Raw genomic sequence first — 15,124 nt, forward strand, 5'->3', positions numbered from 1 at the left:
TAACTGTGTTTTGTTGTCTGTATCTATGCTTGTAATTTGTGTAATTGTTCTTGTTTTATTACTAACTTTATTAAAGCTAGTAGTTCTGCTGTGGTATAGAAGTACTTAAAGTAAGCTTTCACAAATATTTTTTTTTTGGCTGATTCGAAAAGTTATCCGATTCGTGAAAAAAAAAAATGTTTATGAAAGATTTTCATATAGTTGTATCTCGGCCAAATATTGTCTACGAAAGAGGATTAGGGCCAAGCAATAATAAAAAACTAAAACCATCTCGAGATTAAAGTCGTTAAATTTTCGAGAAAAAAATCCTATACAATTATGTTTTAAAAAAAAACTTGTTACATTTCGAGAAAAACAGTCTAAATAAAATGTTGAGAATAAACTCATTAAATGACGAGAAAAAAGTCATTGAATTGCGAGAAAAAGGTTGAGAATAAACACTCGTGTCATGTTCATTTCATCTCGTTGGACAGTGGTATTTGGTGTCTGCAGTGGCGCAGGTTGGAGAGTAAGGCACTGGGGAGTAGTGATGATACGATCGACTGGGTTCGCTTTTCTTCCTTTTCTCATCACATATCACATCGGAAAATTGAAAATCAATTGCTTATCGAGTGTTTAATAATAATGTATTAATTAGGTAGGTTTTAGTGCTCGCGCTGCGCTGTCTTTAGGCAGAGCTAATAATGATCCGTGCAGCGTGCTTCACATGAGTAGCGCTCTTCCGCTTCCGGTGCGCTAAAGAAATGACCGCGCATATGAGTTATCAAATTGTTATCACTCACATTTTACTGATACATCTGGCCTAAAATTTAGTGCTGTCACCTTGTGTTGACATTGTGAAACTGCATGATTTGTAAATTATGATTGGCGGGCCACATATAATAGCCTACATTTCAATAGACAAGCAGCGGGCCGTCTGAAATTCTTCCGGACTTTGGACACCCCTGCCAGATGCTATTTACACTAAGTGACAACAGCAGCATTTTAGATATGTGCTATTTACTCTAAGAGAAAATAGCCATTCTATTTATGTTCAGTAAAAGTAGCTGATCTTTGCAATAAGTGTAAATAGTAGCTAATTAGATGCTATTTATGCTTATAAATAATGGCAGATACTATTTGCACCTCAGTATTGTTGTACATTAACAGGATGCAGTAATGACATTGATTTTAATAACAATGATTTTATTTATTAATTATTTAAATAGATGCTGCCTTATTGGGACAACAAAGCCCTCCTTATAGCCTGCCTACCCCTAATTAATACATTATTATTATTTTGACAATTCTAATCTTTAATTAAATAAATAGGGTAATTTATTTAAGGTCAGTAAGATATAGACAACGTATTTAATACATTTAACAATGTATTTATTTATTTATTTAATTGAATATTGTCTGTTTCCATAATGTGTGTGTTTTGATCAGAGCATGACTAACAGGCAGATGACAGGCCAATCGTTCAGTTTTGATTTCCCAACATCACTGACTGGCAAATGGGGCCCCATTTAGGTATCTCTCTATTACTTTCTTCTGCCCTCATTCCAGCTTCTGCTCGCTACATTTACGAATCAAATTCTGTTTCAGTACACATCACTGCTGTGCCAAGCGGCAATCACAGAAAAACAAGCCTCTGATAACAATTGACAGAAACAACTCATTAAAATTTCTTTTATTTCTTCTACTAACAGTCCACAGATGCCTGCTGTCGTTGAATTCGGCCCCTATTTTGTTGTATGTCATTCATCTCCTCTTGTCGGGCCCTTTCTCTGTTTTTGGTTTCGTTTTCTGCTCAGCAGGCTTAAAAAGGGACGGTTTTAAAGACCAGAGGAGGTTCAGCCTCTCAAAGTAGCTCATAGACCCCTCAACATTACAGTAATAGCAGCACAGGTGAGTGAACATACTGACACAATACTGATCTGTTCAGATATAGTTATTTGATCTTAGTTTATAGTCCTTTATAGTCTTTCCATTTAAAACTGTAAGCAAAGTAGTAGCTTTGACATTTTTAACATGGAATATTCGTTTGAAGATTGATTATAAATAATGAGACTTCTGATTAGACCACCAGTTGTTAAAGGGAGAGTTCACCCAAAAATGAAAATTGTCATCTATTTACTCAGTCAAGTTGTTCCAAACCTGTGAGTTTCTTTGTTCTGTTGAACACAAAAGAAGATATTCTGAAGAGTGTTGGTAACCAAACATTTGCTGGCAGCCATTGAATTCCATAGTATTTTCCCCTACTATGTAAGTTGATGGCTACCAGCAACTGTGTGGTTGTCAACATTCTTCAAAATATCATCCTTTGTGTTCAACAGAAGAGAGAAACTCGCAGGTTTGGAACAACTTGAGGGTGAGTAAATGATGACAAAATGTTCATTTTTGGGTGAACTCACCCTTTAACAGAGATTATTGGTGAAACTACCAACATTTCACCTTAAATGCTTATGAGAAGGTTATAAAAGTTAAGAAAAGATCTAAAACATTCTCGCTGGTTTCCCCAATTCTTATTAAACCTGTTTCTTATTGTATCTTCCGATTGACACTGGATCAGTTTATTTATAATTGCACTACATTGGTTAATCTGTAATGATCTGAATGTACAAGTGCATCTCAATAAATGAGAATGTCGTGGAAAAGTTCATTTATTTCAGTAATTCAACTCAAATTTAACCCCCCAAAACTGACCTCAATGTTGTTACAAACTTGTATGACTTTCATTCACACACACAAATAATAACACAGATGGAGACATTTTGCATGCTATTTTTCCATACAGTGGAAGCTGAGGGGCTGTTAAAGTCCCCATGAAATCAATAACCCCCCAAAACTGACCTCAATGTTGTTACAAACTTGTATGACTTTCATTCACACACACAAATAATAACACCGATGGAGACATTTTGCATGCTATTTTTCCATACAGTGGAAGCTGAGGGGCTGTTAAAGTCCCCATGAAATCAAAATTAAAGTTTTTTGGGTGTTAGTATCAATATGTTAGTCTTAAGGTTATCTATAAGGCAGTGTGCTCCAAAACAGTGACAAAATTCGCATTTAGAAGATATAAGCATTCAAAGCTTGCAGTTCGTCACTTCCGCCAAAACGACGCAACGATTTTTTTTGACGTCTCATCAAACTCTGTCCAATCAAATGCTCTCAAGAATCTGAAGCACCCGCCCCCTACACTATAAAATAGATGCTGAAGCTGCGGCTGAAAACCTTTAAGTTTGAAAAAGGACAAAAATATATTGGCACCACAGTGGTTATGGGCCACAGTGGTTATGGGCCAATGTTACATTTTTTTTTGTATTTCATCAGTCAGTATTAGATATATCTGCTGATATAGGGATATAGGGACCAATTCTCACTATTAACTAGTTGCTTATTATCATGTCTATTATTAACATATTCAAAAAGGACAAAAATATATTGGCGCCACAGTGGTTGTGGGCCACAGTGGTTATGGGCCAATGTTACATTTTTTTTTTGTATTTCATCAGTCAGTATTAGATATATCTGCTGATATTATATATTTAAACACTTTAATATAGGGACCAATTCTCACTATTAACTAGTTGCTTATTATCATGTCTATTATTAACATATTGGCTGTTTATTAGTACTTATAAAGCACAGATTAATGTCTTATTCTGAATGGCCATATTCTACATCCCTAATCCTACCCAGCACCTAAACTTAACTACCTTACTAACTATTCATAAGCAGCAAATTAGTAGTTTGAGTCAAAAGTCGTAGTTAATGGTTTATTAATAGCGATATTTAGACATTAAAATAAAGTGTGACCATTAATAAATATATTTACTTGTGCCTGCTCGCGTACCCTACTATTACATTTAGATTACCTTTCTGTCATCCAACACTCAAAGTTATTATTTAAGAAATAGTAATAATTTATTAACACTGTTAAATGCAATCTTTATTTAATTTCAAAATTAATTAAAATTTTTATGCTGTAATTTATAATTTTGTGATGTCTATATTCACATGTAGGATTTAAAATGTTGAAAACATTGATTTTAGTTTTTTGTTTCATTTTTCATTTATTTCGGCTAAATAGTATAGAATTTTAATAGAATTCATTGGTTATCTACCATAATATGAAAATAATTATTGGCCAGAATCGGTGCAAAAAACACCATAAATGTAGTCCACTTGATTTGTGCGCTATATTCCAAGTCTTGTGAAGTCATACGATAACTTTTTGAGGAAAACAGGCTGAAATTAAAGTCATTATTCATTGATAAATTTGCTTTCTGCTTCTAAATCTCAGTTATATTTGTGCATTTTCAGATTACTATCCCTTTATTGGTGGTCTATGTTGACAGCAAAATCTTTGTTATTAGCAATCAGCTTATAAAATCTGAACCAATCACTCAAATGATGACAAATAATCCTGCTCTTCTGTTTCTGCTCAGAGAACCGCATGGAGCTTAAACTGCTGGCATCGAATGCCCGCTACGAAAACCCCAAACTGGCCCGTTTGCAACGCACATTGCTGGATGAGTTTAGTGACAAAAACTCTCGTGGTATCCTCTTCTCAAAGACCCGCAGGGGCACCCATTGTCTTTATGACTGGGTGAACTCCAACTCTGAGCTGCTGAGGGTCAGCATCAAAGCTGGCATTCTCACTGGAGCGGGTACAGGTGCAAATCACATGACCCAGGTACTTTCACACAAGAAAACGTCTCAAATGGTTTCCCTAAAAAGCATTTGTTAGTCATGTTTACTTGAAGACAAACATCTAATATACAGTATTTACAAACTAAAAACAGACTAATTCTGAATTTAGTTATAACTTCCTCTACTTCCTATTTCTGTCTGCTTTTTTTGTGTTTGTTCTTAGAATGGACAGAAGGAAACCATACAACAATTTAGAGATGGAATCCTCAACCTCCTCATCTCCACCAGTGTAGCTGAGGAAGGACTTGATATTCCAGAATGCAACTTAGTTGTACGTTACGGGCTGTTGACCAATGAGATTGCTCAGCAGCAGGCCAGTGGGCGGGCTCGAGCTATGAACAGCATCTATTCAGTGGTGGCTGAAGAAGGTGGGCGTGAACTACGCAGGGAACTTATCAATGAGTATCTAGAAAGTCTGACTGCAAAAGCTATTGACCAAGTGCAGCAAATGAGTCCCAGAGAGTTTAGACACAAGGTTTGCAATTCATTTTCACATTCATGTCAAATAATAGAAAAACTTCACATTTTACCATAAGGTCTTATTTCTGGTTCTTTGTTCATGTCAGATATCCGAGCTCCAACAAATCGCTGTTCTGATTCGAATCCAGGCCGAGAGGAAAAAGGATGAGAGGAAGCAACGCTATAGTCCTGGTCAGGCTCAGTTTCAATGCAGAGAATGCTTCTTGCCTGTCTGCAGTGGAGAAGATTTAAGAAAAATAGAAAATACACACCATGTCAACATCAACCCTGAGTTTGTGTGAGTTATTCCTGAATACATCACAGTCAGCATCACAGACCAAATAGACGTTAAATAATTCTGAAAAATGTGCAACTGAGGAGAGTGTTTAATGAAATACAGTACACTACCATTCAACATTTTGGGGTCATTAAGTCGTTTTAAAGTTTTTGAAAGAGGTCTCTTATGCTCACCAAGGCTGTATTTATTATATCAAATATACAGTAAAAGCAATAATATTGTGAAATATTATAATTTAAAATTACAGCTTGTCTTTGATTCTATTTTAAAATTTAACTTAGTCCCGTGATGGCAAAGTTAGATTTTTAGCAGCATTACTTCAGTCTTCCGTGTCACATGATCCTTCAGAAATCATTCTAATAGGGATGTAACGATTCACTTAACTCACGATTCGATTCGATTCACGATACTGATTTCACGATTTGATTTTCTCATGATTGTCAAAATTAGATTTAAGACAAATTATAAATGAAATGGTGTCCTTTTATTATTGCTTGGACAAAATGCTGCACATTTCTTTGTGAAACAGAAATATGTCTAATAACAAAACTAAATTGAAATTTTAAAACAAAAACCCTAAATCTAATCAAATAAGACCAAAAATCTCTTAATGTAAACAAAGGCTACCTGCGCTCTTTCCATTCAGAATTAGAGGCAACCACTGCATTTGAATCACAATCCAAACAAAGATGCTGAATACATGCAGCATGAGCAGTTTTTTAAATATAAATTCGATTGCATAATTTTAAAACAAAAACAGAATGCTCTGATTTAAGTTTTTTGAAACTATACTACATAAAACATCTGCTTGAAACATAGAGCAGAAGCTCTGAATGAGACGCAGATTCAATCTCTGACAGCAGGAGGCGCTGATGGAACAGCAGCGATACAGCGTTTCCTTGGTTACCGCTGTAAACAAAGCAGAGCAGCGCTTATGAACGCTGATTTAATATGAATTATACAGAGACTACATGAAAAGAAAATACTATCTAAACTTTTCTAAAGACAGTCAGTTCCCCTCAGAGATACTTTCATATAAACTCCAACCCCCAAATGTATCGGGATTCGTTTAACATCTCAACGAATCGTTTTGAAACGTCACATATTTGTATCGATTTTCAACCGGCTCGCGGTGAATCGTTACATCCCTACATTCTAATATGCTGATTATTATCAATGTTGAAAACCGTTGTGCTGCTTAATATTTTCGTGGAAACTGTGATACATTCATTATTTTCAGGATTCACTGTTGAATTGAAAGTTCAAAAGAACAGCATTTATTTGAAATAGAAAACTTTTGTAACATTATAAAAATCTTTACTGTCACTTTGGATCAATTTAACGCATCCTTGCTAAATAAAAGTATTAAAAATATAATTTCTTTCAAAAAAATAAAAAATTAAATTAAATTAAATAAAATAAAAAAAATAAATAACATCTTAATTCCCCCAAACTTTTCAATGGTAGTGGCATTTGTTATATTCTTAGAAGCACATTTTATTACTCGAGTGCATAATTGTAAAATTATGATAAAACCATTTGTAATAAACATACTTAATGTCTTAATAATGTATCAAATCAAAATATGCTTGCAAAAAGGGTTTGATTGATAGCTTATGGGACAGAAAATGAATGAAGTCAATGGTCCCTACCATGATCAAAAACAATTATACTTTATAGGAGGCATTATAGAACAGGTGGGCAGGTCTCTCTGGAGAGGAACTTTGAAGATTGGGAGCCTGGACGGGTTATCAGCTGCAACAAATGTGGAAAGGTACAGATTGTGTTAGTTTACACTTCAAAAAAAAAAAGAAGAAGAAGAAGAAGAATAGATCGCAATTTGTATAATAAATGTATCCAACTAAACACAGGAAGACGTCCTTATGAATACTGACCTACATTTCTTCATCCCTCCGTTTCTCTCTTTCTCAGGACTGGGGAATGGAGATTAGGTTCAGGAATGTGGTAATACTCCCCTGCTTAAAAATAAAAAGCTTTTCCTTGAAGACTCCTGGAGGCAAATCCACTCCCAAGCAGTGGAAGGATGTTGAGTTCCAGGTGAAAGAGTTTGACTTTCTTGAGGACATGAGCAGCCGTTTCCCTGACCTAGACTTAGATGACTGACACACCATTTAAACTCTTAAACACTTACTGTGTCAGGTTTTCTGTCTACAGTGAGTACTTGTGTACCAGTGGTTTTCTACTTGTAGGTCATGGAGGTACTGCAAGAGGCCATCGATTGCTGTTAGTTACAAACTACTTAGCATCATTTAAATATGAAATGATCCATCCTGATCATGCTGATTATCCATCTTGTTGTTCATGGATGTTGGGGGCAGTAGATGATTTTGTGCTTGGTTGTGAGTGTCAAAAGACAGTTGGGAATCTCTGTTCCATATAATATCTGTCTGTACTCAAAATATAGTTTTAAATTGTTTACTTAGTAGTTTCTGTCGTGTAAGAGTTTTATTTGCTTTTGTCTGAGAAAGGGGTGTGCGTGTGTGTGTGTGCTTTGATGGTATTTTTTATTTTTAATAATCTCATTGATTATTCTGGTGTCCATCTCTGGGATCAGGACTGTGCTGCTCAGATTATTAGTTATTGTTGACATTAATGTGCAATATGTCTCTAAATTTATCTGAAGCTCTTAATGGCCCTAATTGAGCTCTAGTCTGCTCAGACTGTCGCTTTCAGATTGCTTGAACATTTACATTTATTCATTTAACAGATGCTTTTATCCTAAGTGACTTTCAAATGAGGAGAAACATGAACACGTTTCAAAAAAATCTGCGAGCCTTCATTTACAGACTGCTTACAGGTTTGTTTATAGCACTTAAGTATGTTTCTCACAAAACATAAGAAAATATGTATAACGAATGTCTTGCCATATGTCTGACCTTTTTACATTACTGCATTACCTGTATATCACATCTAGAATATATGATTTTTCTGAAATGTATAATAAAACAATTATGCACTGTATTTGATGTATTTTCGTCCTTGTAGTTGCTACTCAAGTGGATACTTACTGTTATGAACCTGTGTGTGAGGAAAGACTACAGTCGTAGATATATTTCAAAATGTGGAGATTCTGATTGATTTTTGATAGTATTTAGCGTCAACCACTAGATGGCGCCAAGCAGTCTTGCTTTCCGGTCGTGTTAATTGTTGTCAGATTTCACTAGTTAATTAGTTCTCATTTGCACATTCGATTTGCCTTGTTTAAACACTCTTTGGTTTGTTCTAGGTTTTAGTTCCTGTGCTGTTAGCCAAACCTGTAAGTTGAGAAGGAAGTAAGTGACGCTTGTCATTATAAAATTAATTAGTCTTTTATGTTCACAGTTCATCTACCTTAGCCATTGTGTTCTTTCAGTCTGCACATGGGTTCAAAACTAACTGGAGGTCAGGTCAGGTGCTCAGGGTTTTTTTTTTCTTCTTCTTTTAAATACAAAGAGCCTTTAAGTTAAGACCTCGTGGTGACAACCATTAGTAATGTTATGAACAATTAGAGCACAACTACATTATGCTGATGTGTATATTATATGAAAAAACAGTTCTTTGTTTTTCCATGTGTGCATCAAGGCAAGAATATATATATATTTATTATATATGTATTGTAGGCCTATATATGTAATCAAATGTGCAATCAGCGGAATCAGTGGAACTGGCTCTCTGGGCAATTAGTAAATAAGTATCTGCAAATTAGATGGCGGATTAACTTTGAACAAATATGCATGTGTTATTGTAATGTTAAATGTAATCAAAGCGAAAGAGAGCCAGAGCCATAGGCCAGGGGTTGACATAAAGGGTAGTGTTGTGTCAGTGTGGTTTTGCATAGATCAGTGACTCAGCAACGCCCAGAGCACACATTTAAACACACATACACAATGCCCGCAGAACAAATCACACACATACACATGCTGCTCATTTACACAGACTTTAGCAAGGACATTCAAAGTCAAAGCTAAAATTCTGTCAGACAGACAGGAAGTGCTGAATCACAGATGTACAGACATAACTTTAATTCAGTTCTCTGCTAACACAGTCTTCCTTTATGTAGCATGTTGATTTTCTGATCATGCCTATATTTTTTGCTTTCTGTGAGTACATCACCTGTGCATGACATTACTGTCTGTAATATCTGTCTGTTCCCACTTAAACAAATAAATGGACATTATTATGTGAGAAGAAAGAGATGTGATATAGCTAGCTCTGTGTAGGCCTACGGATTGTTGATGTGGCAACGGTCCAATATACAGTTTAGTGTACAATAATATTTGACCACTGAATGCTGCTTCTGACCAATGAGAATCAAGTATTTCAGTGAGCCGTGTCAGACAGTTTAATGCAGACACCGTTTTCAGCAAACATGAGGAGAGATCACATAGCTTAACTACAGATTTTATGGAGGGTTACATTGAAAGACCCTAAATAGAGTCTAGCAACAGCTATGGGTCAGAAATATAGGCAACACTACAGCATGTACATAAGTGCACATGGCACAGATGTTGTCGGTGTGTTGTCTCTGGACTGGCTTTATCAGACAGGATTAATCATGTCAGCAGGGTTCATAGGTGTGTTTAAATCTGTTTGTGTAAGTCGCTCTCTAGTGCTTCCTCTTCCTCTGTGTGTGTGTGTGTGTGTGTGTGTGTGTGTGTGTTTATAGAGACCCAGGTGCAAAAGAGATGAAGGAATGGAGATGGATGAATAGACTCCGCCAAGAAGGCAAACCCAAATATTCCTCCTGCTGTCAGTTTAAAATGACTCCGCACACATAGAGACTGAGAGACATTCCTCTTAGTCCAACAAAGACTCTGTAATCGAAACCAAATGTTATGAAAGCTCTTACCCAACAGATAGTTATGGTCACTTCAAAAGGATTATAAAACAGCTTTGAACGTAAATACGGACATGTCTCGTTAAGTAAATCTATATTTCCAAAATTCCTTTCCTCATTCTGTTGTAGCTAAACATGGTTTTTAAATACTCATGCTCAAATACAAAAGCTGACCAATTCAGAAACACGTGCTTTCCTTTTGTGTCCAGCTTGTAAACTCAGTTTTTTTCAGTCTATATATAAACGCCTGACCACACTAACAACATGCTGAACCTGTAAATAGTTTACTATATAAAAGACAGTGAGAGACTGTATGAGTGATTAAAGGAATAGCTCACCCAAAAATGAAAATTGTCACTTACTTTCATGTTTTTCCAAACCCTTATTCTGCTTTTATTTCATGGAGCTCAAAAAGGGAATTTTGAAGAATGTTAACATGTCTTTTTCAGACCATAGTAATCTTTGAAGATCCTAAAAGAACAACATAAAGTAGTTTAAGACTCATGTGCTAAGTCTTTTGAAGCCAAACTGAAGTTTAGGTTTGTATTCACTAATTTTCTTCTCCTCTAATGAGCTGATAATTCAAGAACCGTTGCAACTGGATCATCACTCTTAAAAATGAAGGTTCTAAATTGGCACCTATGATTCCGTGAAGAATATTTCATGTCCATAGAACCTTTCCATTGCCCGAAAGATTCATTATAGTAGAAAAAGGTTTATCAGATTATTAAAATTTTTCACACTGAGGAAAAAAAATATTCTTGTAATAAAAATTAACTGAAAGGTTCTTTGGGGAACCCAAAATGGTTCTTCCATGGCATCGTTTTAGAACCTTTATTTTGAAGAGAATTGAACTTAAATAAATTGAAACCTCGTAACTTCAGCCCGCCTCCATTCAGATTGACGCGCCACGCACAGCCTGGAGGAGACAGATCTCCGCTTGTTCGCAATGCAAGGGTAAATAAATAACTGATGTTTGAATGAGTACAGCGTTTTATTTTGCAAACACTATGTCTGTAAAGGCTAATATTTTTTTGTGTGTTTGAAGAGTGGAGTAGTAAACTATTTGCCGTCTAGTTGTAGCCAATATACTTTTGTATGTTTTAAATATCCTGTGCTGTGCATATAGTGCTTCATCGTTTATATCATGAGATTTTGGCCAAGTGTATTAAACAACAAGAAAAACTAAGCACCCCTATAGCTACAATAAACGTTATATAACCTGTAAAAGTTGATGAAAGCGTATTATGCGATGCACATGCTGCCTCAGATGCCGTCTTCTACTGACAGACAAAACGCAGTTTTTCGCTGGCCAAAAACTCAATTTGAGCTTGATTTTCATGTAATGTGAAGTGCAAGTATCTAATACACCAACACTGATGATGCAGTGTTTAATTATTGAAATGTCCCCCCAAACTACCCCCCCCCCCCCCCCCCAAAAATAATATTTTTAAGTAAATAATATTGTAAGTTTCACTCCCTGGCTTTTAACAGATTGACAGATTTTCACTGAGTAATGATTTAAATGTTAGTCTGTTTTGTCCTTTTTGTAGATTCAATGAACTATGAAGCATGAAATTCCTCATTTTGTGCTCTACAGAATAAATAACAGCATGAGGGTGAGTCAATAATGGCATAACAATTTGAGCTGACTATTCTTTTAAGATGTCAAGGGAAAGAAGAAACTCAAGCCGTCATTTATCTGTCTACAACATGCGGTGTGTGTCTGTCATTATCGGCACAGTCACACTGTCTATCCATCTTTCCTTCAGTCTTTCTGTCTGTCCTGCTCTCTTTGTCTCTCCCTCCCCCCTCCTCCTTTTGTCCATCTCTCTCAGGCTTGTATGAAAAGCACCCTGTCAATCTTATTTTCTTTTATTCTCCCTATTCTATAGTTAATAGGACCCTATTTTCTCTTCGAAGAGACTGTGCATTAATGATCAGGTAGACTGGGCTTTTTTTTTTTCACAATGTCAGACAAGAGAGACCAGAGGGAGAGTGTAGACTGTGTATTCGAATGTGCGCAAAAGAGAGACTGAATGGATGTTGACTCTCTTCAGATAGCCAGTAACAGCCAGTAAAAGACAAGGAAATTGGCCCAAATGGGGTATGGGTAATTTCACATCTGCTGTGTTCAATCAACCTCTATCTGGCTTTTGTGCAGGCCAGCTCTCCACAAACAGCCAGGTGTGTGTTAGCATGCGTGTTTCTGACTGTGTGTGTGAGAGAGAGATATTGCGAGACAATGTGTAATATTGGAAAACAAAGCACTCGGTGCTTTCATTTATGTTTGGACAACACGTGCAATCCAAACTGCACAAACACATTCACTCTGTATCTTGGTTGAAGATATACCCATTGAACATAATGTCTTTCGCAACTCAAATATATAGGACATGACTTGATTATATGCATCGGGGGTTGCTTGGATTGTGAAAAGGTGCCATTATGTTCCCGACTGAACCCAGTGGTTGAAAACATGACGTAAGATTTTGTGATGAAAAAATACATTTGTTTCAGTGGTGGAGCACGTTTTGATGAATGATTGCAAAATAAAAACATTTTGCTTTTGATTAACAAGCACTCACAAATTGTCCATAACAGGACCAAGATTGTGCATTAAGAAAATATATACCGTTCAAAAGTTTGGGGTCAGTAAGATGAAATAAATTATTTTGGCACAAACAGAATGCCATAATTTTTGGAAACATTTTTCAACAAGATGACAAAGAACATGCACCCTCCTTGTGAAGGGTGTCAATGATTGTCTTCTGGACAACTGTCAGATCAGCAGTCTTCCCCATGATTGTGTAGCCTAGTGAACCAAACTGAGAGACCATTTTGAAGGCTCAGGAAACCTTTGCAGGTGTTTTGAGTTGATTAGCTGATTGGCATGTCACCATATTCTAATTTGTTGAGATAGTGAATTGGTGGGTTTTTGTTAAATGTGAGCCAAAATCATCACAATTAAAAGAACCAAAGACTTAAACTACTTCAGTCTGTGTGCATTGAATTTATTTAATACACGAGTTTCACAATTTGAGTTGAATTACTGAAATAAATGAACTTTTCCACGACATTCTAATTTATTGAGATGCACCTGTATGTATGTGTATGTGTGTGTGTGTGTGTGTGTGTGTGTGTGTGTGTATATATACATATATATACATATATACACACATACATACATACAGTGGGTATAGTAAAGAATCACCCGCCTTTAAGATAATCAATTTGTTGCTTTGCAGCCTGAAATTAGAATGATTTCTGAAGGATCATGTTACACTGAAGACTGGAGCAATGACTGTTGAAAATTCAGCTTAAGAGATGTACTGACCCCAAACCTTTGAATTGGAGTGTAAGGTCCTTTTATAGTCCGCATGATGACCCATATAGAAACAGTCAAAAAGTAAGTTGCAATCAAACTGAAATGTTTATAATCAAGCACAAACAATCCATATCACAATTATTAGTGATTTTGTCGACCTGATGTACAATGTCTACCTAGTAGTGTGAGATATCATTGCCCTCTTTCCTCATGCTGTCATTCATTTCTTTGCTCTGCATGTGATTGATGGTGAGTCAGTGTTGTGTAAAATCCTGTCCCCCACAGGATCCTGTTCCCCTTCCTCAATTTCTGATAAAATATGTGGTGTTACTGTGATTTCCTGTTCTAGGTAATCAAAATAGCACTATGCTAAAGTAGGCTAAGCTTGCTAACTGATAAATAACTAAGTACAAACAATGGGATATGTTTAATTTGACAGTTCTTAGCATCATTATTCATATATTGTGGTGTATAATTTAAAAGACAACTATTTTAATAATTAAGAATAAATACACCGTAAAAGACATATCACTTCTAATTAGCCAGACTGAGTGTTCTGCAGCTAGATTAGATCTTGCATGACATTTTTCATCAATATTTTTGCAATATACAAAAATTACATTTGATTTTACAGTGTGTATATATGGATTGAGAGGGCTGTCGTTCATGTACTTCAGTGATCACCTTAGAGAGACTGGGGGAATTTGTGATAATGTATTATAATAACTTTTTTGTCTGCTGCAGTCATTCTAATTTTGTGTGTGTGTGTATGCGCGCCTGCTGGGATTCGTGTATAAGGTGGGTGTTGGGAAAGTGGGTTTGCTCTGGCGGGAAATGGCTATTTATGTAGCTGCAAATGGAGTGACACACACACACATGCTTTTTCTCTGTCTCACACACACAGACACATTACGCATACTGCCCTGTAGGCATAGGTAACCTTCACTAGTCGATGTAAGCCATTGAAAGGACAGGAAAGAAGTGAGAAACAAGTGACACGGGGGGAAGGAAGGTGTGCTGGGGTTGTGCAGAGTCTTGGAGAGATAGATGGCAAGATGAATGGATAGAGAAAAAGATCAGTTTTTCAACCGCTGTCGAGAGAAAGCAGAAACAGAAAGAAGGAGTTGCTTTGAAAGGCCAGAGCATTTCAACTGGCTACTCTTATGTTAAACAAGTAGCCCACTGTTTCCTTCAGTGGCTTCTGGCTCAAAGCTGCCCACTTCCACCCCACCTCTACTCCACACTGCCCGCTGGTCACCACACCTCCACAAAACTCCACGCAATCCAAGTTCTGCTTCCATATTCAAACCTGTGTCCTCTCAGCCAGGAAAAACTAAAAGGTGATATGTAGGGGGACTGGGAATGAGTGCAGTCTGTAACTCATTTCTCTCATTTGCCTGTTATGAAGTATTTTTTTTTATATAACGTATAACTTATGTGACTCTAAATTGTATAAATGAATGTCAAGTACAAGGAGTGTTGTTGTAATAACCTTACATTG

The 15,124-nt window shown here is 36.3% G+C and overlaps 1 protein-coding gene across 1 annotated transcript; it reads left to right on the forward strand.

The window, feature by feature from the left end:
• Positions 1-4,429: 4,429 nt before the first annotated feature.
• On the forward strand, positions 4,430-8,422 carry LOC107560750 (probable ATP-dependent RNA helicase DHX58; the record flags this gene model as incomplete). The annotated part of the gene is made up of 5 exons (XM_016245008.1): positions 4,430-4,684; positions 4,865-5,176; positions 5,268-5,458; positions 7,139-7,232; positions 7,391-8,422. Coding segments are annotated over 5 exons (1,044 nt in total), but the record flags the coding sequence as incomplete, so codon positions are not given.
• Between the last annotated feature and the right edge of the window lie 6,702 nt (positions 8,423-15,124).

Source organism: Sinocyclocheilus grahami, unplaced genomic scaffold (assembly GCF_001515645.1).
Source record: "Sinocyclocheilus grahami isolate Dianchi unplaced genomic scaffold, SAMN03320097.WGS_v1.1 scaffold741.1, whole genome shotgun sequence".
Taxonomy (NCBI): domain Eukaryota; kingdom Metazoa; phylum Chordata; class Actinopteri; order Cypriniformes; family Cyprinidae; genus Sinocyclocheilus; species Sinocyclocheilus grahami.